At 45.1% G+C, this 24,370-nt stretch overlaps 2 protein-coding genes and 2 long non-coding RNA genes across 4 annotated transcripts in view; 1 reads left to right on the forward strand and 3 right to left on the reverse strand.

The window, feature by feature from the left end:
• Nucleotides 1-24,370, forward strand: part of LOC307086298 (PEX5-related protein-like) — a gene marked incomplete at both ends in the record, with an annotated part of 43,802 nt that overhangs the window by 15,467 nt on the left and 3,965 nt on the right. The window contains one exon of the mRNA XM_079751453.1: nt 23,915-24,058. Within this exon, the coding sequence (XP_079607579.1) occupies nt 23,915-24,058 (144 nt within the window). The remainder of the gene's footprint in view (nt 1-23,914; nt 24,059-24,370) is intronic.
• On the reverse strand, nt 14,536-16,322 carry LOC307086299 (uncharacterized protein). The gene is made up of 7 exons (XM_079751454.1): nt 16,268-16,322; nt 16,093-16,184; nt 15,894-16,011; nt 15,618-15,713; nt 15,312-15,500; nt 14,947-15,099; nt 14,536-14,842 (listed from the first exon to the last, which is right to left on the reverse strand). Exons 1-7 carry the CDS (start codon nt 16,278-16,280, stop codon nt 14,631-14,633), a joined length of 873 nt encoding a protein of 290 aa, XP_079607580.1. The 5' UTR covers nt 16,281-16,322; the 3' UTR covers nt 14,536-14,630.
• LOC307086301 lies at nt 16,331-17,383 on the reverse strand. Its single transcript, XR_013812430.1, has 4 exons — nt 17,212-17,383; nt 17,031-17,124; nt 16,542-16,886; nt 16,331-16,385 (listed from the first exon to the last, which is right to left on the reverse strand). It is a non-coding gene; the product is annotated as an uncharacterized lncRNA (long non-coding RNA).
• LOC307086300 lies at nt 17,828-20,049 on the reverse strand. The gene is made up of 6 exons (XR_013812429.1): nt 19,305-20,049; nt 19,050-19,200; nt 18,580-18,663; nt 18,291-18,501; nt 18,017-18,189; nt 17,828-17,918 (listed from the first exon to the last, which is right to left on the reverse strand). It is a non-coding gene; the product is annotated as an uncharacterized lncRNA (long non-coding RNA).

The following is a 24,370-nucleotide window of genomic DNA, read 5'->3' on the forward strand; positions in this document are numbered from 1 at the left end:
CGTCCATTCACTAATTAAAATCCCTGTTCGGTCATTAACGGCGAATAATCGTTGACGACCATCCATTGTCTTCCCTCCACGGAAGCCAAGCAGGAAATATTAGCAACGCTGAAAATAAAATAAAAAGATCAAAGTTAATAATAGAGTGAAGGCTCTCGGCAGATGATTTATAACCAGGTTTATTAAAGAATATGAGGAACCATTTTTAATCAATGGTTCATGCTGTGCCACGTTCACTGTTCACAGTCCCTCCTCATCCATCACACATTATAATCCATCCGGTGATGATCACCTTGATGATCTATTCCCAATATGACTTTATTAATCCTGGCCTCCTGTTGTTCAGTCTATACACCCTACACACCCTGTTAATAGGAACACCACATAGCTGCGCTTGTACTGGGCAGCTCCCAGTGACCGCCAGTAGAGGACTGTGGTTGTACTGGAAAGCTCCATTTGCCCACCAATAGAGGACTTTTGTTGTACTGGGAAGCTCCCTGTGCACACTGGTAGAGGACTGTGGTTGTACTGGGCAGCTTATGACACTGTTCAGAAAAAATCTTTACCTAAATGCAGTGGTGTGGCCGGGTTACTGTCGCCCTCATGTCTCTTAATGCAGGGGTGTGGCCGGGTGACTGTCGCCCTCATGTCTCTTAATGCAGGGGTGTGGCCTGGTGACTGTCGCCCTCATGTCTCTTAATGCAGGGGTGTGGCTGGGTGACTGTCGCCCTCATGTCTCTTAATGCAGGGGTGTGGCCTGGTGACTGTCGCCCTCATGTCTCTTAATGCAGGGGTGTGGCCTGGTGACTGTCGCCCTCATGTCTCTTAATGCAGGGGTGTGGCTGGGTTACTGTGGCCCTCATGTCTCTTAATGCAGGGGTGTGGCCTGGTGACTGTCGCCCTCATGTCTCTTAATGCAGGGGTGTGGCCTGGTGACTGTCGCCCTCATGTCTCTTAATGCAGGGGTGTGGCTGGGTGACTGTCGCCCTCATGTCTCTTAATGCAGGGGTGTGGCTGGGTTACTGTGGCCCTCATGTCTCTTAATGCAGGGGTGTGGCTGGGTGACTGTTGCTCATGAGTGCTGTTGTACAGTCATGTGCCATTCTCTGCCTCCATCGAGCGCTCAGAGCCATAATCCTGAGCAAAGGTTGAGCTTAAACGACCCAGAGCGTGTAAATATCAGTGACGGGACTTGGCACAGCCTGCGGAGGATTCCTCATAACGGGAACAGATGGTGGTGCGTGGCCCCTACCCTCCCGACGGGGTCTCTACGCTCGGGGCCCCATCAGAACGGCTGCAGTCCTCCACATCAGACCGGACATATGTCTGAACCAACGTTATCCCGTTATCGCTTAACATTGTTATTACAGTGCTGCAGTACTGCCTCATCTTCCGATTGCTTGGAAGATGAGGCATACTCTTTTTCTTGCTAGATTGATAAGACAATCACCGTATCATATTTTACCACCAAGTAAACGCTCAATCTTACGGTAAATCTAAAGGTAAAAAACAAGTACCCTCTGTTTTGGGAGTGGCTGCTTCAGAGTGGGCATACTGTGTGTATGTGCGTCACACACATACACACACACACACACACACACACACACACACACACACACACACACACACACACACACACATACACACACCTGCGCCGTGCATGTCGGGCGTGTCATCTCTCTCACGGAGGACGAAGCCATGGCTGCCAGCAGCGGCGCTTTGTCCTTCAGCTGATCTGTGAACATATGGAGGCTGTCAGGGGAGCCTACACAGCAGCCGGCCCTGCCCCCCCCCCCCCCCCCCCCACACACACACACACCCCCACACACCCCCACCAGGCCAGGGTTGATGTATGGCCCTCCTCACAAGCATTCTGCCGACTAGGAGATTCAGCGCCATTCATCTCCCCGCCGTTAGAGGGGAGCTCTGCTGATCGTGGCTTATTAGAGAGCATGCACGCATGCAGAGCCCTGCCTACACCTGCCTACAACCCCTTATGCACACATATGCAATACGCCTTCGTTCATGCCTGCATGCATTGACACACATGCTAATATCACTCACAACCCCTTATACACACACACATGGGAATACGCATGCGCACATGCCTGCATGCATACACACATGCATGCATGTACTCACATGCACACACAGGCATGCATATATGCACACACACATACAGACACACACAAACACACACACACACACGGGCATGTATACACACATAGGTATAAATATATACACACAGACAAGCGGACACACAAATGTGTGCACACACACACACACCCCTTTCAGCTTGGATAATTTGGCAGAGGGTACATTGTCAGTGCTGCCAGTGGTTTTACACCCTCAGCAGTTTAATGGAAAGAGGCAAGGCATTAATCATGCTAGGTTAAGGATTAGGAGTTATATTGCCTCTGTACTGGAGTAGGTACAGCAGGGCAGCAGCACTGCTGTTAAGGATCCATCCCCTCTGTATTGTAAGGGAGAGCAAGGTGTAGGGGTTCAATCCCCTCTGTATTGTAAGGTAGAACAAGGTGTAGGGGTTCAATCCCCTCTGTATTGTAAGGTAGAGCAAGGTGTAGGGGTTCAATCCCCTCTGTATTGAAATAGGTAGAGCAAGGTGTAGGGGTTCAATCCCCTCGGTATTGAAATAGGTAGAACAAGGTGTAGGGGTTCAATCCCCTCTGTATTGTAAGGTAGAACAAGGTGTAGGGGTTCAATCCCCTCTGTGTTGTAAGGTAGAGCAAGGTGTAGGGGTTCAATCCCCTCTGTGTTGTAAGGTAGAACAAGGTGAAGGGGTTCAATCCCCTCTGTGTTGAAATAGGTAGAACAAGGTGTAGGGGTTCAATCCCCTCTGTATTGTAAGGTAGAGCAAGGTGTAGGGGTTCAATCCCCTCTGTATTGTAAGGTAGAACAAGGTGTAGGGGTTCAATCCCCTCTGTGTTGTAAGGTAGAGCAAGGTGTAGGGGTTCAATCCCCTCTGTGTTGAAATAGGTAGAACAAGGTGTAGGGGTTCAATCCCCTCTGTATTGTAAGGTAGAACAAGGTGTAGGGGTTCAATCCCCTCTGTGTTGTAAGGTAGAGCAAGGTGTAGGGGTTCAATCCCCTCTGTGTTGTAAGGTAGAACAAGGTGTAGGGGTTCAATCCCCTCTGTGTTGTAAGGTAGAACAAGGTGTAGGGGTTCAGTCCCCTCTGTGTTGAAATAGGTAGAACAAGGTGTAGGGGTTCAATCCCCTCTGTATTGTAAGGTAGAACAAGGTGTAGGGGTTCAATCCCCTCTGTGTTGAAATAGGTAGGCGTTTTGTATCCCTACGGTGGCGTTTGGAGACCCAGCGACCCCGGGGGGCGCGGTACCCACTCCAAGACCCCAGCCGCTCTTTCGTCCGCCTCGGCTTCAACGCCGCCTCTTTTGTCCTGCTTTTCATCGCGCGGGTGCAGAACCGGAGAGAACTGCGGGTTCTGAGAGCGCGAGCGGGCGGGAGTTATGGATACGGGCTCCCTATTTATAGAGCGGCTGAATGTCGGAGGGAGCCGCGACCCGCTGGATGGCAGCTCAGCGCCGCGGGACGCACGCGCAGAAGCCCCACTCCAGAGATGGATGAATATTTCATTAACGAGGAAGCAGAATACGGAGGGCTTATTAACCTCCACCCGGGGCCGGGACCCCGCGACCCGCGGCGACACGCTGAAGGGGCCCTGATGGGCCGTGGAGTCAGGACCCCGTTGGGCTGAGATGTGGTGCTAGTGTTGCAAGGGGGTAATCAACAGCCCACCTGGCCATCGCAAATGGTGATGAAATTGTGTGAATTTTTTGGGGGCGATAAAAAGCACGATTCCTACCTCTGAAATCGTGAGTGCCTCACAAGAATCCGTACAGCCCATAATAGACAGCTGTCCGAGGCAAGAACCAAGAGCATTTTCCGGGTCCTCTGTCCATCTCTCATGGCTTCATCACTCATTGTGTCATCTCCACATTGATCCAAACCAATGTCAATAGAGCCGTTCATTCAGTTGGACTGTCCAAGGGTGTAAAGTAGTCTTCACAAACCTATACCAGTCTTCAAAAACCTAAACTGGTCTTCACAAACCTTACCTAGTCTTCACTAACTCCGCTCACCTTCTAACTAGCATTAGCATTATTCAGTTCACCCATGAATCCAAACCAAGATGAAGTCTAACCTTCATCACATAATCTACTCTTCACAAATCTAAACTAGTCTCCACATTCTTAAACTAGTCTCCACAAAACTAAGCTAATCTCCATAAACCTAAACTAGCCTTAACTAACTCTGCTCACCTTCTAACTAGCATTAGCATTACTCAGTTCACCAATGAATCCAAACCAAGATGAAGTCTAACCTTCATCACAGTCAGTCTCAGAGGGCTTCACAGGTCTGCATTAGCAACCCGGTATCACGCCATTGCGTGCTCCTGCGCACGAACGTTAATCTATTGAAGCGTGTTCCCGAGCACGATAGTCCGACTTTTTGCGTGTTACACAAAACGAAATGTAAACCAATGCATTCTGAATGGGAGTGTTCTAAGACAATTAACGTTCTCCACAAAACGCTACGAGAGAGAGAGAAAGAGAGAGCGGGAGGGACAGAGAGAGAGAGAGAGAGCGAGAGAGAGGCTTCAGAAAGGGTGTGCGCAGATAGTACAGTGCACCCTAGTTATGTTTATGCCAAAACCTATATATATAATTAGGCTATAATTATATTATTTAGCGTGTAATGAGATAATCTATAGCCAAATTGTCGAAGATGCCCGAGAATCTTTCGGGATATCAGCATGGGAAATCGGCGAATCAGACCCATGAATCTATTGTAGCGACCCTGGGACAGTTAAATAGTTTGTGTGTTATGTGTTACATTATATTTCGTTGTCCGTTATGCCAGTTGTTCTATGTGCATGTATTGTAATGTTATTCTTGTCAAACAGCGTGTGGGGCGAATCATTAGGTCAGCTGGGGGAGGGCCTTGGAAGAACAGGAGGGTGGGGGCCTGCACGCGAGTGAGACCGTGTTGCCGGGGTAACCGGGGTTTGTTTGGGTCCGGTTTTCAGCTGTTGGTTTCAATGTTGTTACAATGTTACGGGTTTCAGTGACCTGGTTTTTGGTCCATTAAAACTACCTTCAACTAATGACTCGACATGATTATGTCACCGGCGAGGTCGTTACACTATAAAGAAACACGTCATCTCAAGCGGGAGAGAAAGTTTGCGGTGCTGGTTTGTGTCACCAACCCAGCAACCCAGTCGCCAAGAAAAAACGTTGACAGTGCACGTTTCCATGAACACTGGATACGTAGCATTTCAACGTAAAAAATAGCGTGTTATACCTACAGTATCCACGTGTGCCGCTGTGGAGGCGGGTTTCGGGGTTTGGGACACGATTGTTTGGGGGGGGGGGAGACTGTTGTTGACCGGGGAGGGGGGGGGGGGGGGAGACACGTTTGTTGAGGGGGGGGGGGGGACACACGATTGTAGGGGGGGGGGGGGGGGGACACACCAACCCAGCAACCCAGTCGCCAAGAAAAAACGTTGACGGTGCACGTTTCCATGAACACTGGATACGTAGCATTTCAACGTAAAAAATAGTGTGTTATACCTACAGTATCCACGTGTGCCGCTGTGGAGGCGGGTTTCGGGGTTTGGGACACGATTGTTTAGGGGGGGGGGGGGGGGGAGACTGTTGTTGACCGGGGAGGGGGGGGGGGGGGGGGGGAGACACGTTTGTTGAGGGGGACGACGATACACGATTGTAGGGGGGGGGACACACGTTAGTTGAAGGGGGGGGGGGGGGGGGGGACACGTTTGTTGAGGGGGGGAGACACGTTTGTATCCTAACAACAAAACAAGTTAACAAAAGCCCCATTTGTCAACTGAGAACCCCAATTCCCAGAATCCCCCGCGGCTCCGGAACACGGCGTAGCTTATATTAATCTTTATTATCTGAATGGGAAATGCAATATTTTAGGACAGATACACCATTAAACGCGTTTCTAATGACATTTCTAGCGAGAAATGTACATTTTCCTTACATAATCTTCAGTCAGTGAATGTGTATGATCTTTATTAATCTTTATTATCTGAATGGGAAATGCAATATTTTAGGACAGATACACCATTAAACGCGTTTCTAATGACTTTTCTAGCGAGAAATGTACATTTTCCTTACATAATCTTCAGTCAGTGAATGTGTATGATCTTTATTAATTTTTTTTATCTGAATGGGAAATGCAATATTTTAGGACCGATTCACCGTTAAACGTGTTTCTAATAAAATTTCTAGCGAGAAATATACTTTTTACTTGCATAATCTTTAGTCAGTGATTGTGTCTGATCTTTAGTTTTATAGTTATTAGGATTTGATCGGCTCGCTCGCATGTTTCAACGACGTCAGGTTGCTTTCGCTAAACTAGCAGCTCACGTGCTTCCTGCGTTTGTGTTATTAAACTGTTACTTTATGTAACTTTTAATGATATCATCTTGTTAGAAACACGTATATCTGAGAGCCAACCCAGTCGCCAAAAGCATACGTTGACAGTGTACTTTTCGTGAACACTGGATTACGTCGCATTTCAACATAAAATAGCGTGTTATACACACACACACGCGCGCGCGCACGCACACACACACACGCACACGGTCGTGCGCAGGAGCACGCAATCGCGTGACACCGGGTTGAAAGAAAGACGTCAACTCTGGAGTGACCGAAAATTTGCGGTGCTGGTTTGTGTGACGTAAGTTCAACTATGATTGACTGCTATTTAAAAACGGTTGAATGCTTGAAATACTAAGATTATGGAGTTGATAGTGCAAATAATTATATTGCCGTTGTCAAAGAATATTAACAGGTATTAACAGCTAATAACAGATAACAAAAGCGTTGCTTCATAGGCTAATGTAGGCCTACGTCGCCACCTGTCCCTCGGGTAGGCTAGCTAGTTCGTTAGTAATTGAAATTGAACAATGAGAAAGGCTTAGATAAGTACCATACACAGCATCATGTTAGAAGGTAATTTACACAATGTAGTCGGCTGTTTGTAAAAAATAGTTTGTTTTTAGTGATTTACTTTTTTCTCCCTGCAGCTTCAAATAAGCATCATACATCTTAACTATCTCTCTGCCAATGCTAATATTTTATATCTATAATCTTTCTTATCTATCTACTATCTGTGTATCTAATCTGTTTTGTTTATCTGTCTATTCGGTTTGTCTGTGTCTTTGTAAATTAGGTAATCTTTCAATATGCCAGGCAGCACATGTAAAACATGCCCCTCCTGCAAAACCATTCTGCCTTGCGCTAAAAAGGTTTGCAGCCACTGCAAAATGGTCCAGCCTGTAAAGGAACGCCTGAAAATTGCCTTGAGAAAATTTGAGGCTAAGCGGGAAGAGTGGGCGTCTTCCCGCAAGAAGAACCACAACATGGCTGTTGTCAAGCAGGAAATGTTCCTCCTGGTATGTAAACAATTCAGATTAATTATGTTCTACCTTTAACTGTCTGAATCACTATTGCTTTGAATAGTAGGTCTTTTTTGATTACTACAGGCAAAACATTAACATGCTGTGATTTCCTTACAGCTCGAAAAGCTTCAAGCAGCAGGATATAAACCTGTCCTGCTGCTTGGAAAAGCCACTAAAAAGAGCCATGTGGTCAAGGTGTTCACACGTCGTTGCACCTTGGCCACATTTGCGGAGGAGTCCCTCAAAAAAATGGGCTCCATCCATGAGTACATTTGTCAAGGTATGATTCTTTATTTTTATAAATTTCACACACCCTCTGCTTTGTTTACCAAAATACTAACTGCATCTTGTTATTTGTCCACCACATTCATTTTTATCATGGAACTATTGCTACAATTTTTTTGGTTGCCATTTGCAATTTAATAACCCTTTGCAACACTTTTCAAACTTGCACAGGATGGACCCCTTTTGCAAGTGGGACTGCAGAGGGGCCAGAAGAGGGCAGGGGGACCACTCAGGTGAAGACATACAGGAATATCTATGACAATTAAAGAGGCTAATCCTATATATTGTTATATACTGCATATATACTCCAATATATTATGCTACAAATTACAATATACTAAGTCAGCTGTATAAGTGCTAACCTCTTTTCATGTTTGTTTATGGTTATTTATGTGTATAGATGTGTATAGATCTGTATGGTCTTAATTTCATATTTTTTAAAACTGAATTTACACTTGCACTGTTGAAGTTCCACTGTTGGACTTTGAGTGAGTGTTATCTTATGTCATCTTAGATGGACATGGACATGGGAGAGGTGGAGGACAGGGCCGTGCAGGTGGAGGAGGGGGAGGAGGTGGCCCTGCAGGTGGAGGAGGGGGAGGAGGTGGCCCTGCAGTTGGAGGAGGTGGCCCTGCAGGTGGAGGAGGGGGAGGAGGTGGCCCTGCAGTTGGAGGAGGTGGCCCTGCAGGTGGAGGAGGTGGAGGAGGTGGCCCTGCAGGTGGAGGAGGTGGCCCTGCAGGTGGAGGAGGTGGCCCTGCAGGTGGAGGAGGGGGCCCTGCAGGTGGAGGAGGGGGCCCTGCAGGTGGAGGAGGGGGCCCTGCAGGTGGAGGAGGGGGCCCTGCAGGTAGAGGAGGTGGCCCACCCGGACACGGAAGGACCAGGTATGGATTTTTCAATTAAAGCATGCATGAGAAGGTACTAAGTGTCATACAAATAAACATCATTGCCTGAATGAGTAATATTTTATTTTCCATTCCAACAGCGGTCTCTACTGTGCAGAGGAAGCGGAGGAGAAAAGGTATGTTCAGAATGTCTGTACAGATCGAATTGCTAATTGACTACTATTCTTTTCACCATAGCATTACATTTATTGTAGTTATTTTGGAAAAAGGACTGTAATAAGAATGTTGGTTATGACCATTTGAGTCTTTGTTTGAATACCTCAACATTTCTTTCCTACAGAGCATCACAGCCAGAAGGGGCTTGAAAAAAGGAACAAGACTTTACCGAAGAGTAAGATGAAATAGTTTGTAACGATCAGAGCACTGACAAACCCTTTACACAATTTATAATTATGGAATTGTAAATTATTCTCCTGTGTATTCATAGCAGCGATTACAGCATTAATACAGTATTAATAATTACTGTTATTGATTTTATATTTGCGGTATTTTATATTTGCCAGTGGATAAGCATAGATGGTTTTGTTGTGAAAAACATGTTTTTTATATTTTCAGATTGCCCCTACCATATTGGTCGTGACTCCTTCGAAATAAGGAGTTACGGGAAGGAGAGGATGAGAAAGGTTTGACAGACCCATAAAGACCCAGCAAAAACACATGCGTGATTAACTGTAGGAATGACATTCTCGCTGATTGATCATGAGCATGCATATTAAGTGCATACTGTAAATGTAATTTACTCATGTATACAAGTAATTTGCATAAATATTTTGGAATAGTACCGTCAATGCATTTTGTCTATCAAACTCATAGGCTAACACTGAATTTATTATCTTACTAATGAATTTATGGTTCCTTTCCTTGATAGGGCATTAAAGAAGTCCTTGTTGATTGGCAGCCTTGCCCAGTTTGGTATGTATTTAATTTGGTTTCTTTCTGTTTCACTGGGTTTTTTTAAACCACTTCATTGCTTTTCCGAGTATTCTATATTATACCATATTATTTTGCACCATCTTGGTGCAAAATAGCTGCTGCTATTTTAACGTTTAACAGTAGTTCTTCCACCAAACACACTTGCCAACCAGATTTCCTATCAAGTGGTTTCATCATTCCCTTTCTTATGTGTCATACACTATTACATTATTAGATCTTGAATTATTAGAAAATGACTTGAAAGTGTGGTATTGCTCAAGAACAAAAATGTGCAAAGATTGGGCTTGATTTGTAATTGCCTTTATAGATGAGAATCAATATAAAGTAGGTATATACTGTGTGTTATGTAAGTGGAGTTCGACCAATCATCACAAAACGGTTCATTGATATATTATTTGTTCTCTTTTCAGTGGGAAGGAGTGGGCCAGGTCCTGGCAGCCAAAAGATTTGAATTAGTCCCCCTGCCCTCTTCAAATAAAAACATATTTTCAGTCTTTCTAGAATGTGGTGCTACTCCTGATACATGATTGCCCTGCCATTCAAATGTGGTCACTAAGAGCTTAATGACACACACACACATATATATATATATATATATATATATGTATGGACACAACAGTTAATATAAATATGAATTCCAGTCTGTAGGCAGTACATGGTGGGTAAAGTTAAAGTAACTCAAAAGTTGTGGGCTGAAGGGTCTCTAGCTAATAGAGTAGTAGCAGCAATTAATTGAGTATTTAATCCATTCAATGTATTTAAGATATGCATCCAGGTATAATTGCAAATGGCTATATTGTATAGAAAATATTGATTTTAAACATACAAGTGCAAGCAGGGCCTACTGAATGTCAATTTAGTCACAACAGATTATTAAAATATTGTGCTGATAGATCTTTATTCAACACCAAAACACCAGATTCTCTTGGATGATTAAGTTAGCTGCTACGTCAAACCAACCATGGTGTGGTGGTGGTTTCATATATGTGAAAGGGCATTCAAATATAGCCTACTACAATAATAATAATAATACATTTTATTTGTAAATCACTTTTCATAAAAATAATCTCAAAGTGCTACAACAAAACACGAAGGGCAATAACACAATAAAATAAATAATAATCTAAGGACCATAGGTGTTATAGGGTGTACCGATGGGAAGGCTGTTACAGTAATCAAGCCTGGAGGGGATTAAGGCGTGGACGAGTTTCTCTGCGTCAGAGAAGGTGAGGATTGGGCAGAGTTTTGATCAATGATCAATTAGGAGGCCGAAGCCCTAAAGGACAACCCTGTCTCATGAAAATTACGTTCCCAGAGAACTATTCGGCATTCTCAATTACGTTTGTCTGAAAACGTATTTTGTCTCGACAGAAAAACATGGTGGCTAAGCCTATGATGGTTGCTATGGACGCTGAAACTAGCAGCCCGAATGCCGTTTAAAGCATGGAAATAAAACCATTGTCTTTGCTGATTATGTTATTTTATAGAACCGTGTAATGATGTTATTTTTCCACACATAAACACAGAACAGTCTGTTCAACCCGGTATCACGCCAAGGCGTGAAATAGATACATTGGTCCACCTCGCAAGGAGTGTTCAGTGTCACGCTATGCCTGACCAAAGCGTGAAGAGATACACGTTTCTTCCGCCCATCTAAATGAATGGAGGAATAGCACCAATAGGGGTCGATACGTTCTCCCAGCATTTGGGGGAAATGGTTACGTATATATATATATATATATATATTAGATTAGATTAGAAAACTTTATTTATTCCAAAATGGGCAATTTCGTTCACAGTTTCCAGTCTCACATAATAGATTACTTAATAAATACAATAAATAGCAATAGGAGGTAGACAAAAACATATATCAAAGGCAGTCCAACACACACATTTAACTCACAATTCATTTCAGCCCGACAGTAACAACCACCCTGCCCCCGGAAACACCCAGCAACACTGGTGTGCTCTCCACCTACTCCTTACTTTTGTCATCATTTAGTAACCTGATGGTTGCAGGGATAAAAGAGTGGGAGTACCTCATTGTTCTTGTCCTGATTGAACAGTAGCGCCGCCCTGAAGGCATTAGGCATATATATATATATATATATATATATATATCCAATATTTTAGGACAGATTGACCATTAAACGTGTTTCTAATAACATTTCTAGCGAGAAATATACTTTTTACTTGCATAATCTTCAGTCAGTGAATGTGTCTGATCTTTTGTTCGATAGTTAGTTTTATGGTCTCCCTAGCATGTTTCAAAGACGTCAGGTTGCTAGGGACGCGACGATCTAGTTGTGGGCCAGCAGAGGGTAACATTTATACCGAATTTGGCCTGTAACCAAATGTATGATATGCTATACGTATAGCCTAGTTTATATGTTATAAATATTTGTTATATGGTCTGGTTATACCTGAACTTGGTTAAAGATGTTCAATGGTCAGATACAGATCATGTTATAACGATAATTGAATAAAAGTTATGGTCTACTTATAGATAGAATATTACACGACGTAATAATTGTATACATATAATAGCCTTTATTTTAATATTAAATTAATTAATTACAATAACGGCTTTAAACATGTGACATGCCTACGTTTTTTGGGCCTTTTCTTTTCAATGGGCCTGCGTCAACGTCACGTGACTCTCGGCAAACCACGTTGGTTAAAGACGGCAATGGAGCTTGGTTAGGAAATAGAAAGATATACCATGAAAATATCTTCCCGTAACGGGGCAAACAAGGTGTCATTTGTCATCTACGTTTCGAGGCGATTGCAACGGTGCCATGCATGACCATATTTGACTATGTTTCAGGGTAGTAATTAGCTGTCGATTTGGAGGCCTTTATAGATAATAACCAGCTATAGATTTGCTACCCGATAGAGTTTTCTGACAAATTACATGTTATTTAGCATCTACATTAGCAGCTGAGTCCAATGAGATCAAGCTCGACCTTGTGCCACACAGAGATCATGCCCTAGACCATAGGTGTACCATGTAAAATACAGGGGCCATGTAGTGTAGGGGGCCGTGTAGGGCCGTGGAGTGTCATGCTTTGTGTCATTGGACTCAGCTCAATGTGTAGATGCTAAATAACATGTCATTTGTCACAAACTTTTATCGGGAAGCAAATCAATAGCTGGTCATTATTGATTAAGGCCTCCAATTTCGACAGCTAATTACTACCATTAAACATGTTTGAATGTGTTCATGTGTGGCACCGTTGCAATCGCCTGGAAGCGTAGATATTGAAGGACATCTTGTTTGCCCTCTTACGCACCGGCCCTACAAGAAATTACTCAGCAAGTGCTCCATCTTGTTGCACCTCACCCAGCGGCTCGCTTACAAGATTTTGGTCTGAAGTTCTACCCAAACCTACACCCTAGCCATCCAACATGCATATCTGAGAATCAGGCCTCTCTTTAATAATGACAAAAAGTTATGAGAGAAACACACATTAACTTTTTGTTATCTCATAAGCGGCGTGGTGCCGGCTCCTTTTGACCTTTTGACCCCTGACTTCAAAAACGTGGCCACAGGCCAGCTGTGTCTACACACCTTTAGCCACAAATGTACACCTCCATCCCACAAAAAATGGGGACTAGAAACTAACCTCTGTCTTATGTACATTTACTGTACTGTTGGAGGTCACGCCCCTTTGCCGACCTTTTCGAGATAGCTAGGGATGCTAAAATGTTTACACACATTTCCCGGGGCCCCGTGTACGACATATCCGAGATTTGGAGTTCTAGCCCTTAGAGAAAAAAAGTTTTCCCAAATGGAGTGTCATTTGGACAAAGCCCCTCAGAAGTGTAGCCTGCAAGACCTAATGGTTCAGAATGTGGTGGAAAAACAGTTTTTGAGATAGGAAGGTCCTACCGCCCTGAAATTTTAATACCTTGTTCTAGGGCCTAACTGGGACCTCCGCACCGAAACTTGGCCCGGTCGGACCCCGAGGGCAGGAAGGGGGGGCCCTTCCTGTCCGAGACTTGGCCCGGTCAGACCCCGAGGGCAGGCCCCCCCTTCCTGCCCTCGGGGTCCGACCGGGCCAAGTTTCGTTGCGGAGGTCCCAGTTAGGCCCTAGAATAAGGTCTTAAAATTTCAGGGCGGTAGGACCTTCCTATCTCAAAAACTTTTTCCACCACATTCTGAACCATTAGGTCTTGCAGGCTACACTTCTGAGGGGCTTTGTCCAAATGACACTCCATTTGGGAAAACTTTTTTTCTCTAAGGGCTAGAACTCCAAATCTCGGATATGTCGTACACGGGGCCCCCGGGAAATGTGTGTAAACATTTTAGCATCCCTAGCTATCTCGAAAAGGTCGGCAAAGGGGCGTGACCTCCAACAGTACAGTAAATGTACATAAGACAGAGGTTAGTTTCTAGTCCCCATTTTTTGTGGGATGGAGGTGTACATTTGTGGCTAAAGGTGTGTAGACACAGCTGGCCTGTGGCCACGTTTTTGAAGTCTGGGGTCAAAAGGTCAAAAGGAGCCGGCACCACACCGCTTATGAGATAACAAAAAGTTAATGTGCATTTCTCTCATAACTTGTCCTTAAAGTGACTGTCAACGTATGCTTTTGGCGACTGGGTTGCCATACCACAAAGGTTCAAAATAGTTTTTCATCAACCCCCAAACCTTGACATTCTTTCTCATTATAACAAGATATTTCTCGAATCTCATCCACTTCTGAAATTGTATATATGAATGAAATTCATAGTATCCGCGTTTACATGGCACATCTGATCCGCATAGATTTCTATGCGTCATAGATCTCTTCCTAAAATGTGATCCGAATGTACTGTATACATGGCAGTAACAAAAGTGTCCGTTAAGTCTCGTGCATAGAAATCTATGCGGAACAGATGTGTCCATGTCAATAAGGCTAGTGAGGTTATAGCACTATTTATTCTCACCCACCCCATCTTGAATTGAAGAGATAGATTTTTTTATTTTTTTATTTTAAACATAGCAATAACAATGATCATTTGTGTACATCAAGCGAGGCACGAAACCACACCATCAACTAAGTTGCTTGTTCTCTTGCATCTTCCTCATCCTCGCTGGTGTCTGGACTGACCAGGCCCATCGGATCACATTCCTCTTCCTCACAAACATCAAGGAGGACAGAGGCCAATGGACCTAGAGCAGTCTTATACCGCTGCAGGACCATTTGATGTCGTTCTTCCACTTCCGCAAGTCTTCTTGCCAAGAGACAGTGAAGTCCATTTTCATCTTCTACAAGTAGAGGACAGAAAACCCAACGACGTTAATATATATTGAAACATCCCCCACTAATTGAATACATTAAATGGGATCCCCAAAACTTGTCTTTAACTTACCGTATCTTGCAAGCTCCGTCTTGAGGGCCACTCCCAGGTTCTGCAACCACGTACAGTGCTGGGCCATCTCCAACACCAGGATAGGGAGCTCCTCTTCCAGCCGTGTTTTCAGCATTTCCTGGTCGTGCAGTCGTTTCTTGACCCCGATTGTTACTAATGATCCAAAATATTAAGATCAATACATGAGTATCTGGCATAACATTTAGCAATGCAACCATAATGGAAACAGAATTTAGAAATGATGTTTCTTTCCCAAAATCGTTTTATATATTACAAAACCACCATTATATTTAATATATCATTTCAGGATAGTTCACTATTCCGATATACTGCATGACATTTTAAAAGCATTGAAAAATGCATACCACTGCCATAGTCCTCCCATGGCCATATTGCGCCAGTGCTCTGTCCAGCCAAAGAGTGGTCAACCAAGGCCACATCAATCCTTTTGGAGAGGTCTGCAACAAGACTGTTGTATTTATCAATCTCCTGGAGAAGGCGCTTTTTGTCTTCCGTCAACTTTCTTCGGAGACGATGGCGAAGCTTGTTGCTGTCTAGATTGTTTAGGAGAAACGTAATATGCAGACACAAAAACCTTGTATAGGTTATATTAAAAACAATATAGATACATTGTTAGGTATACCGGATAACTCAAGAAAAAGCCTACATACCATTCTGACGGTAGAGGGTTTGTTTCTGTTGCTTTAGACCCAGATGGAGACCCTCAATGGACTGCTGGAGAACGTGCAGACCCGTTACTGGGGTCTCTGTAGATATCCGTTAGGGTGAAATTAAGCTCAGTGTACTGTATTCTATACAATGCAACCGAGTTTTCTAGATTTTTGCAGCACTAATGCTTCACTGATTGTGTATTATTTTGATTACCGTTTGAACACAAATGTCTGTAAGGAAACTGCAAAAAGGCATGTATATTGTTCTGTCCTCACCGCTCTCTGCCCATTCCTTGACTTCAGCAATCCACTGTACAGCCATTGCATTTGAGCACTGCAGGTCCTTCTGCAGTTGTGACAGCCTCTCTGCCTCTTCTTCTGCCCTTTTAGATGTCTAAAATATTTACAATAATTACAATAGGAACTCAGTCTGCCTAACAACTGGCACAAAAACATACATGAATATGAAACATACCTTCACATATCTTGTGGAGAGGGCCTTGTGTAGCGTCTCTGCTTTGTGATGGTTCCAACCCATTGCATGCACAGTGAGCATGTCCACACGTGCTGGTATAAGGAGAATTACATTATGTTCTGCAATCTATGAGCAATATTAGATGATAGCATAAACTCAGACCAAAGTGACTTACCTGCTTTTGACATGTACTTTGTTGTCAGGGCACAACGGGAGAGGTAGCTGTTTATTTTCTCCACCTCCTCACCGGCAGTTGTGCCTGCTCCCTTCTGATTCCGACCACTCCATTTTATCTGTTGCAAGGATGGGTGGATTTGGGGTTCATTAGAGCCAATGAAGCAGTTGGAAAACGTGGACAAATATTATGGAAAAGGAATTCAGCTTAAAGCTGTCCATTCCTATAGTAACACATGGCGTATTCATTTGAAAATAACAGATAACAGACATACCTCACACTTGGTAGCATGAGCTCTTGCATGCATGATGCTCAGGAAGGGCTTCATTTCTGTGAGGCTCTTGAGAGCTGGAATGACCGAAGCAACTTTTTGTAGGTATGGCCAGTATTTGCATGCCACATCCATAGCAAAAAACTGTGCCTTGCTTGGGAGAAGCTCCCTTTGGAGATACATAGGATACGCAAATATCTCTCCTCGGTACATGTTAAGGGCTTTTAAAAGGAAGCCATGCCGACACACCGCAACCTCAACGCCTTCCTCATCCAGTTTAGAGGCCCGCCTAGAGGTCTGCCTTGCTGCTGCCCATTGAGAGTCTCCACATGTGCCTCTCCCCTTTATCTGTGAATATAGTGCATACACATATTGTTAATGTAATTCACGACAAAAGAGTAGGGAGTATGGAATACTTCTAGAAGTCCAGGAAATGCAATGATTCCTTTAGTAACAGAACTATTTGAGTGTTTAAACTTAGCTTAAACTTACATTCTTCACCGCCATCTGTATTGTGTTGACAAAATCAGACACCTCACTGTCTTTGGCTAGAAATAGCCCATCAAAAAAGGGAGTGTCATTAGATCTAGGGGAAAAATATATAACATCCATTACCTACTCTTGTTGTCACTTACAGTCACGACTCAATTACCAAAGAGAACTTAAAGTGCACCTTCCAGTATGGCCAAAGCGATAAAGCTTCCTGTTGCCATCTGCTGACACTGCTACCATTTCAGGTGTGCAGGCAGGGCAGGTGAAAGGGGTATCACAGCAGAGCTGGTCTTTCTCAAAGGAGGCGTATGCAAACTCAAGAAAGCTCCTCTGCAGGGCATCCCCGTTGATCTGTCCAGACTAGAAAGTATATCAGAATATGGAAAACATTTTTGAGATAGTCAAAAAAAAATAAAAAAATTGCTGACAATATTGGTGAGCATAATAAATAGTATTGCTGATGTCACTTACTCTTCCTGCACAGTGTGCGATGTTCCAGCATTTTTGCAAGGGCTTGCCTGGAGAATCCAGGTGAGATCAACTCCAGCTCCTGAAAGGTGTTGAGGAGGTCCACCGTGTAGATTGTGGAAGCATTTGCAGAAGCTGGCCAATATCCACTCCAGACTAGGTCTCTCACATCAGGGGCCCACTGCTGCAGGCATGTTTGGCACACATAACGTGGCAAATGCAAATCATAACGCCCTAACGAAAAAAACAACATTAGTCATAATCATTGACACATATTGTATATTAGACTAACAGAAGTCTAAATAGAGAACTGGTTTCTACCATTGATGGTAATCAAGATGACTGGTTTCCCAGCTTCCACTGTGAAGCTAGGGACCTGGCAGGTGCAGTGCTGTGCTGGCATTGTGGGTAAAATGCGATCTGTCGAAAAGAAAAGTGAACATTCTGTATATGGCAGCAGACTGAATAAACAAGATAAGGATCAGGAAGTCTAGACAGGTAGATTTGTCAGACCTTACCTTGCTCATGTGTGGCATATATTCCAGTCTCTCCTCTTGAGATACATGTGGATGGGGGAATGGCTTTAAAGAAGCCATCCACCACGCTGTCCCTGTTGTGGAGTGGCCGTTTGCTGTGGTTATGCATGTCGCAGGCCCCACAAAACCACTGCTCCGGAAGGCACTCTCTGCACCTAAGCAGACAAAACACTCAAGTCAAGTCACTCAATTTATATGATATACTTTTTTTAGTGTACATAGATACATTCTATTATTTGATTGATGAACATCCAACCTTATAACAGCCGGCTTGTGGCAGAAGCAACACAATGGCTTGCCAACAGCCTCAGATTCCAAAAGGCATCTGAGGTGGTACGGCCGTGCTTCCTCCCAACGGTCAGAGGCTTTCTGCTGCCTAACAGACCACGATGATGCTGCGCTTCTCTCAGGCTCAGCAGGACAGGGGCTTGAATCCAGTAGGGCAGAAAGCCTCTCCATGTTTTGTTCTGCAAATAAAATATAACCAAATGATCTACATTCTATATACAGTATTTGGATTTCAGAATTAAACACTGTATATTTACCAAACATCTCTTGAGGATTTTGCTGTGCTCTGGGTAAGGGCAAGGAATCCTCTGAAGGAAGTGCCAACACCTCAGTGTCCATGCCTGTTAAACAGTACATGACAGATTAATATATCTCTACGGCAGACACTCAAGTGCTTGCACTGCTGCAAGAAACTCATTTGACAGTAAGTACGTCAATCAAACGGTCGTACGGCACTCCCTCTCCCCCGCTCCCATGTACTTGTACTTGGAATGGGTAGAGTCAGCGTTGAAGGACAGGGGGTAGGACCATTTGAGTTGTGTATTTTCAAAATCTGCTGGCGTTTCGCAAATCCCATACCCAACCTTTAACGGTCCAAATGTTACAAATCGACTTTGACCCACGGGAACGAAAAATCGAATAATAGAAAATTCTGACCCATCCCTAATTGCCATGGGTAATTGTTTGTCACCAAATTAAACTAATCTGAATTTGCACATAAACAAACCTGTAGTTAGGCCACTCCATCGGTCTGCACGGCCTGTATGGCCCGCACGGCCTCCACGTCTCCCTCTGGCCTTGCCGCGTCCGCTCCGTTTGGTTGAGCTCCGTGGTGAATCCCCTCCAGATCTTGCCCGATTGACATTCTCCGCAGCCTCCTGTGTGTTTAAGTCCAACATCTTGTTAGACGGAGTTTCTGAGGTACTGAAACATTCATTTCATGTACAAGTTCAAGTTCAGTTAATGTACAAAAGGTTGTTACCATGGCTTCTGCAAGGAATTGGTCATGCATCAACCCAACGGCAAGGTGTCTTCCTTCTGTGCGGGGGTCACGGAGATCCAGGTCAAACAACTTGTCCATAGCAACACGAGAGAAAAGTTACAGCGATAGAATGAATAGAACTACTGCCGACAATCGATCTTGAGAATGCTTGTAAGATTAGCAGTCCTATCTATATGTCGCTCGAGAGCAGCGTCATAGAGCTCGTAAGTTCGCCCCTTCCGGTAGGCCCCTCATGGGACCTCTGAGATCGAAAAATATGAATGGGTTTCAATGGAGAGAAAGTAATTATTTTCTGGTCCCCGTCTTTATATGTGCTGGATTACACATATGTATACGTAGCGGAAGAGTCGGAGCCAGGCTGAGCCAAAGTCGGCGCATTTTCCACATAGCCTGCATTAATAGAGTCATTTTTTAGTTTTTATAGTTTTTTATAGCTGCTAGGCGTAAAGAGTTCACCTTTCAAAGCGGGATGTTTATTGCGGGGGAGGAGCCACGGCGGCAGTCGTGATCGTAATTTCCGGTTAGTGCACCACGGAGTACTCGATTTGGAACAGCACTCACATCTGAAAAATTAACGTAGTAGATAGTACGGATAGTATACTTCCTTTAAGTATACTCATGGAAGTACAGGTATTGGAACACGGCAGCCTTAACAGCATAGCCTATTTGTATAATAAGGGAAATAATTACTTTTCCAAAGCCAAAACTTACTTTATTTTTCAAGTTTTACAAAGAAGAAATCTAAAAATCATTGTACAAGATACTGTGTGTGTGTGTGTGTGTGTGTGTGTGTGTGTGTGTGTGTGTGTGCGCGCGCGCGCGCGCGTGTGTCTGTGCGTGTGCGTGCGTGTGTGTGTGTGTGTGTGTATAACACGCTATTTTATGTTGAAATGCGACGTAATCCAGTGTTCACGAAAAGTACACTGTCAACGTATGCTTTTGGCGACTGGGTTGGCTCTCAGATATACGTGTTTCTAACAAGATGATATCATTAAAAGTTACATAAAGTAACAGTTTAATAACACAAACGCAGGAAGCACGTGAGCTGCTAGTTTAGCGAAAGCAACCTGACGTCGTTGAAACATGCGAGCGAGCCGATCAAATCCTAATAACTATAAAACTAAAGATCAGACACAATCACTGACTAAAGATTATGCAAGTAAAAAGTATATTTCTCGCTAGAAATTTTATTAGAAACACGTTTAACGGTGAATCGGTCCTAAAATATTGCATTTCCCATTCAGATAATAAAGATTAATAAAGATCATACACATTCACTGACTGAAGATTATGTAAGGAAAATGTACATTTCTCGCTAGAAAAGTCATTAGAAACGCGTTTAATGGTGTATCTGTCCTAAAATATTGCATTTCCCATTCAGATAATAAAGATTAATAAAGATCATACACATTCACTGACTGAAGATTATGTAAGGAAAATGTACATTTCTCGCTAGAAATGTCATTAGAAACGCGTTTAATGGTGTATCTGTCCTAAAATATTGCATTTCCCATTCAGATAATAAAGATTAATATAAGCTACGCCGTGTTCCGGAGCCGCGGGGGATTCTGGGAATTGGGGTTCTCAGTTGACAAATGGGGCTTTTGTTAACTTGTTTTGTTGTTAGGATACAAACGTGTCTCCCCCCCTCAACAAACGTGTCCCCCCCCCCCCCCTTCAACTAACGTGTGTCCCCCCCCTACAATCGTGTGTCGTCGTCCCCCTCAACAAACGTGTCTCCCCCCCCCCCCCCCCCTCCCCGGTCAACAACAGTCTCCCCCCCCCCCCCCCCACCCCCCCCCCTAAACAATCGTGTCCCAAACCCCGAAACCCGCCTCCACAGCGGCACACGTGGATACTGTAGGTATAACACGCTATTTTTTACGTTGAAATGCTACGTATCCAGTGTTCATGGAAACGTGCACCGTCAACGTTTTTTCTTGGCGACTGGGTTGCTGGGTTGGTGTGTCCCCCCCCCCCCCCCCCCTACAATCGTGTGTCCCCCCCCCCCTCAACAAACGTGTCTCCCCCCCCCCCCCCCCTCCCCGGTCAACAACAGTCTCCCCCCCCCCCTAAACAATCGTGTCCCAAACCCCGAAACCCGCCTCCACAGCGGCACACGTGGATACTGTAGGTATAACACGCTATTTTTTACGTTGAAATGCTACGTATCCAGTGTTCATGGAAACGTGCACTGTCAACGTTTTTTCTTGGCGACTGGGTTGCTGGGTTGGTGACACAAACCAGCACCGCAAACTTTCTCTCCCGCTTGAGATGACGTGTTTCTTTATAGTGTAACGACCTCGCCGGTGACATAATCATGTCGAGTCATTAGTTGAAGGTAGTTTTAATGGACCAAAAACCAGGTCACTGAAACCCGTAACATTGTAACAACATTGAAACCAACAGCTGAAAACCGGACCCAAACAAACCCCGGTTACCCCGGCAACACGGTCTCACTCGCGTGCAGGCCCCCACCCTCCTGTTCTTCCAAGGCCCTCCCCCAGCTGACCTAATGATTCGCCCCACACGCTGTTTGACAAGAATAACATTACAATACATGCACATAGAACAACTGGCATAACGGACAACGAAATATAATGTAACACATAACACACAAACTATTTAACTGTCCCAGGGTCGCTACAATAGATTCATGGGTCTGATTCGCCGATTTCCCATGCTGATATCCCGAAAGATTCTCGGGCATCTTCGACAATTTGGCTATAGATTGTCTCATTACACGCTAAATAATATAATTATAGCCTAATTATATATATAGGTTTTGGCATAAACATAACTAGGGTGCACTGTACTATCTGCGCACACCCTTTCTGAAGCCTCTCTCTCGCTCTCTCTCTCTCTCTCTGTCCCTCCCGCTCTCTCTTTCTCTCTCTCTCGTAGCGTTTTGTGGAGAACGTTAATTGTCTTAGAACACTCCCATTCAGAATGCATTGGTTTACATTTCGTTTTGTGTAACACGCAAAAAGTCGGACTATCGTGCTCGGGAACACGCTTCAATAGATTAACGTTCGTGCGCAGGAGCACGCAATGGCGTGATACCGGGTTGGCATTAGACACCATGTAGACCCCCCCCCCCCCTTACCAAACCTCTAAATGGTCCAGGGAAAACCTTTTCCACAGAAAACCAGTGAAAGAAGAAACAACCCTTAAGGCTACGGGTAACCACTGCTGTCTAGGAGGAACACGCATCTCAACACGCGCCATTACCCTGGACTCTGTCCAAACCCAAAGGGTTGCCAAATTTGCCTCAGAATCTGGAATGCAGCCCTAGATTTAGTAACACATTGGAGAGATCATTCATTTAAGGGGATGGCTGGGGAGCTCGGTGTGAGTTAGGGTCGATAGGAGGTTCATACCTGGACGGTGGGGGCCCCCTGGGTCCCACACCGGGGCCCGCACCGACGGTTCAGCGCCGTGTGTGACGCAGAACGCAGAGCTGACCTTGAGTCAACGATCCCTGAGGAGAGGTGGTGCTGTAGGGTGGTAGAGGTGGTGTAGAGGTGGTGTAGAGGCGGTGGTGTAGAGGTGGTGTAGAGGTGGTGGTGTAGAGGTGGTGGTGTAGAGGTGGTGTAGAGGTGGTGGTGTAGAGGTGGTGGTGTAGAGGTGGTGTAGAGGTGGTGGTGTAGAGGTGGTGGTGTAGAGGTGGTGTAGAGGCGGTGCAGAGGTGGTGTAGAGGTGGTGGTGTAGAGGCGGTGTAGAGGTGGTGTAGAGGTGGTGGTGTAGAGGTGGTGTAGAGGTGGTGTAGAGGCGGTGGTGTAGAGGTGGTGTAGAGGTGGTGTAGAGGCGGTGGTGTAGAGGTGGTGTAGAGGTGGTGTAGAGGTGGTGTAGAGGCGGTGGTGTAGAGGTGGTGTAGAGGTGGTGTAGAGGTGGTGGTGTAGAGGTGGTGTAGAGGTGGTGGTGTAGAGGTGGTGGTGTAGAGGTGGTGTAGAGGTGGTGTAGAGGTGGTGGTGTAGAGGTGGTGTAGAGGTGGTGGTGTAGAGGCGGTGGTGTAGAGGTGGTGTAGAGGTGGTGTAGAGGTGGTGGTGTAGAGGTGGTGTAGAGGTGGTGGTGTAGAGGTGGTGTAGAGGTGGTGTAGAGGTGGTGGTGTAGAGGTGGTGGTGTAGAGGTGGTGTAGAGGTGGTGTAGAGGTGGTGTAGAGGCGGTGGTGTAGAGGTGGTGTAGAGGTGGTGTAGAGGCGGTGGTGTAGAGGTGGTGTAGAGGTGGTGTAGAGGTGGTGTAGAGGCGGTGGTGTAGAGGTGGTGTAGAGGTGGTGTAGAGGAGGTGGTGTAGAGGTGGTGTAGAGGTGGTGGTGTAGAGGTGGTGTAGAGGTGGTGTAGAGGTGGTGTAGAGGCGGTGGTGTAGAGGTGGTGGTGTAGAGGTGGTGTAGAGGTGGTGTAGAGGTGGTGTAGAGGCGGTGGTGTAGAGGCGGTGGTGTAGAGGTGGTGTAGAGGTGGTGTAGAGGTGGTGTAGAGGCGGTGGTGTAGAGGTGGTGTAGAGGCGGTGGTGTAGAGGCGGTGGTGTAGAGGTGGTGTAGAGGTGGTGTAGAGGCGGTGCTGCAGGGGCTGACGGTGCGGGTTCCGTTTCAGGGCTACTACTTCCACACGGACAACCCGTACCGGGACTGGCCCAACGCCTTCACCGAGGGCCAGGAGCGGGCCCGGGAGGGGGCCCTCAACACTGCAGTCCTACTGCTGGAGGCCGCCATCCTACAGGACCCCCAGGACGCCGAGGTCCGTTACCATGACCACATCCCCCGGCAGCCAATCACGATAGCTCACTGCGCAACCAATCAGAATCAGAATTCTGTTCTGACTTTAGATTGACTTATTCTGCTGTTGGACATGCCAGGATCTATTTTTATAAGACTGAGAATATATGTTTAGTATATTCTGGACATTTGAGGACAGTGATGTATTTAATGGTATTATTATGATATTTGTGAGATACTTCCTATATTTTCCCCTAATGGATAGGGTTTGATTACTCTTATCTACACTTCTCTTATGTGTAACTCTCTTCGTGTGAGATTGGCATTCTCCCTT

Source organism: Pollachius pollachius (assembly GCF_949987615.1).
Source record: "Pollachius pollachius genome assembly, chromosome: 14".
NCBI lineage: Eukaryota > Metazoa > Chordata > Actinopteri > Gadiformes > Gadidae > Pollachius > Pollachius pollachius.

Coding starts and splice junctions, on each gene's coding strand:
- LOC307086299 (XM_079751454.1), bottom strand. Junction 15,100..15,311: donor ATGGGAGGACTATGGCAGTG/GTATGCATTTTT, acceptor TTGGATCATTAG/TAACAATCGGGGTCAAGAAA. Junction 14,843..14,946: donor GACGGAGCTTGCAAGATACG/GTAAGTTAAAGA, acceptor CTCTACTTGTAG/AAGATGAAAATGGACTTCAC.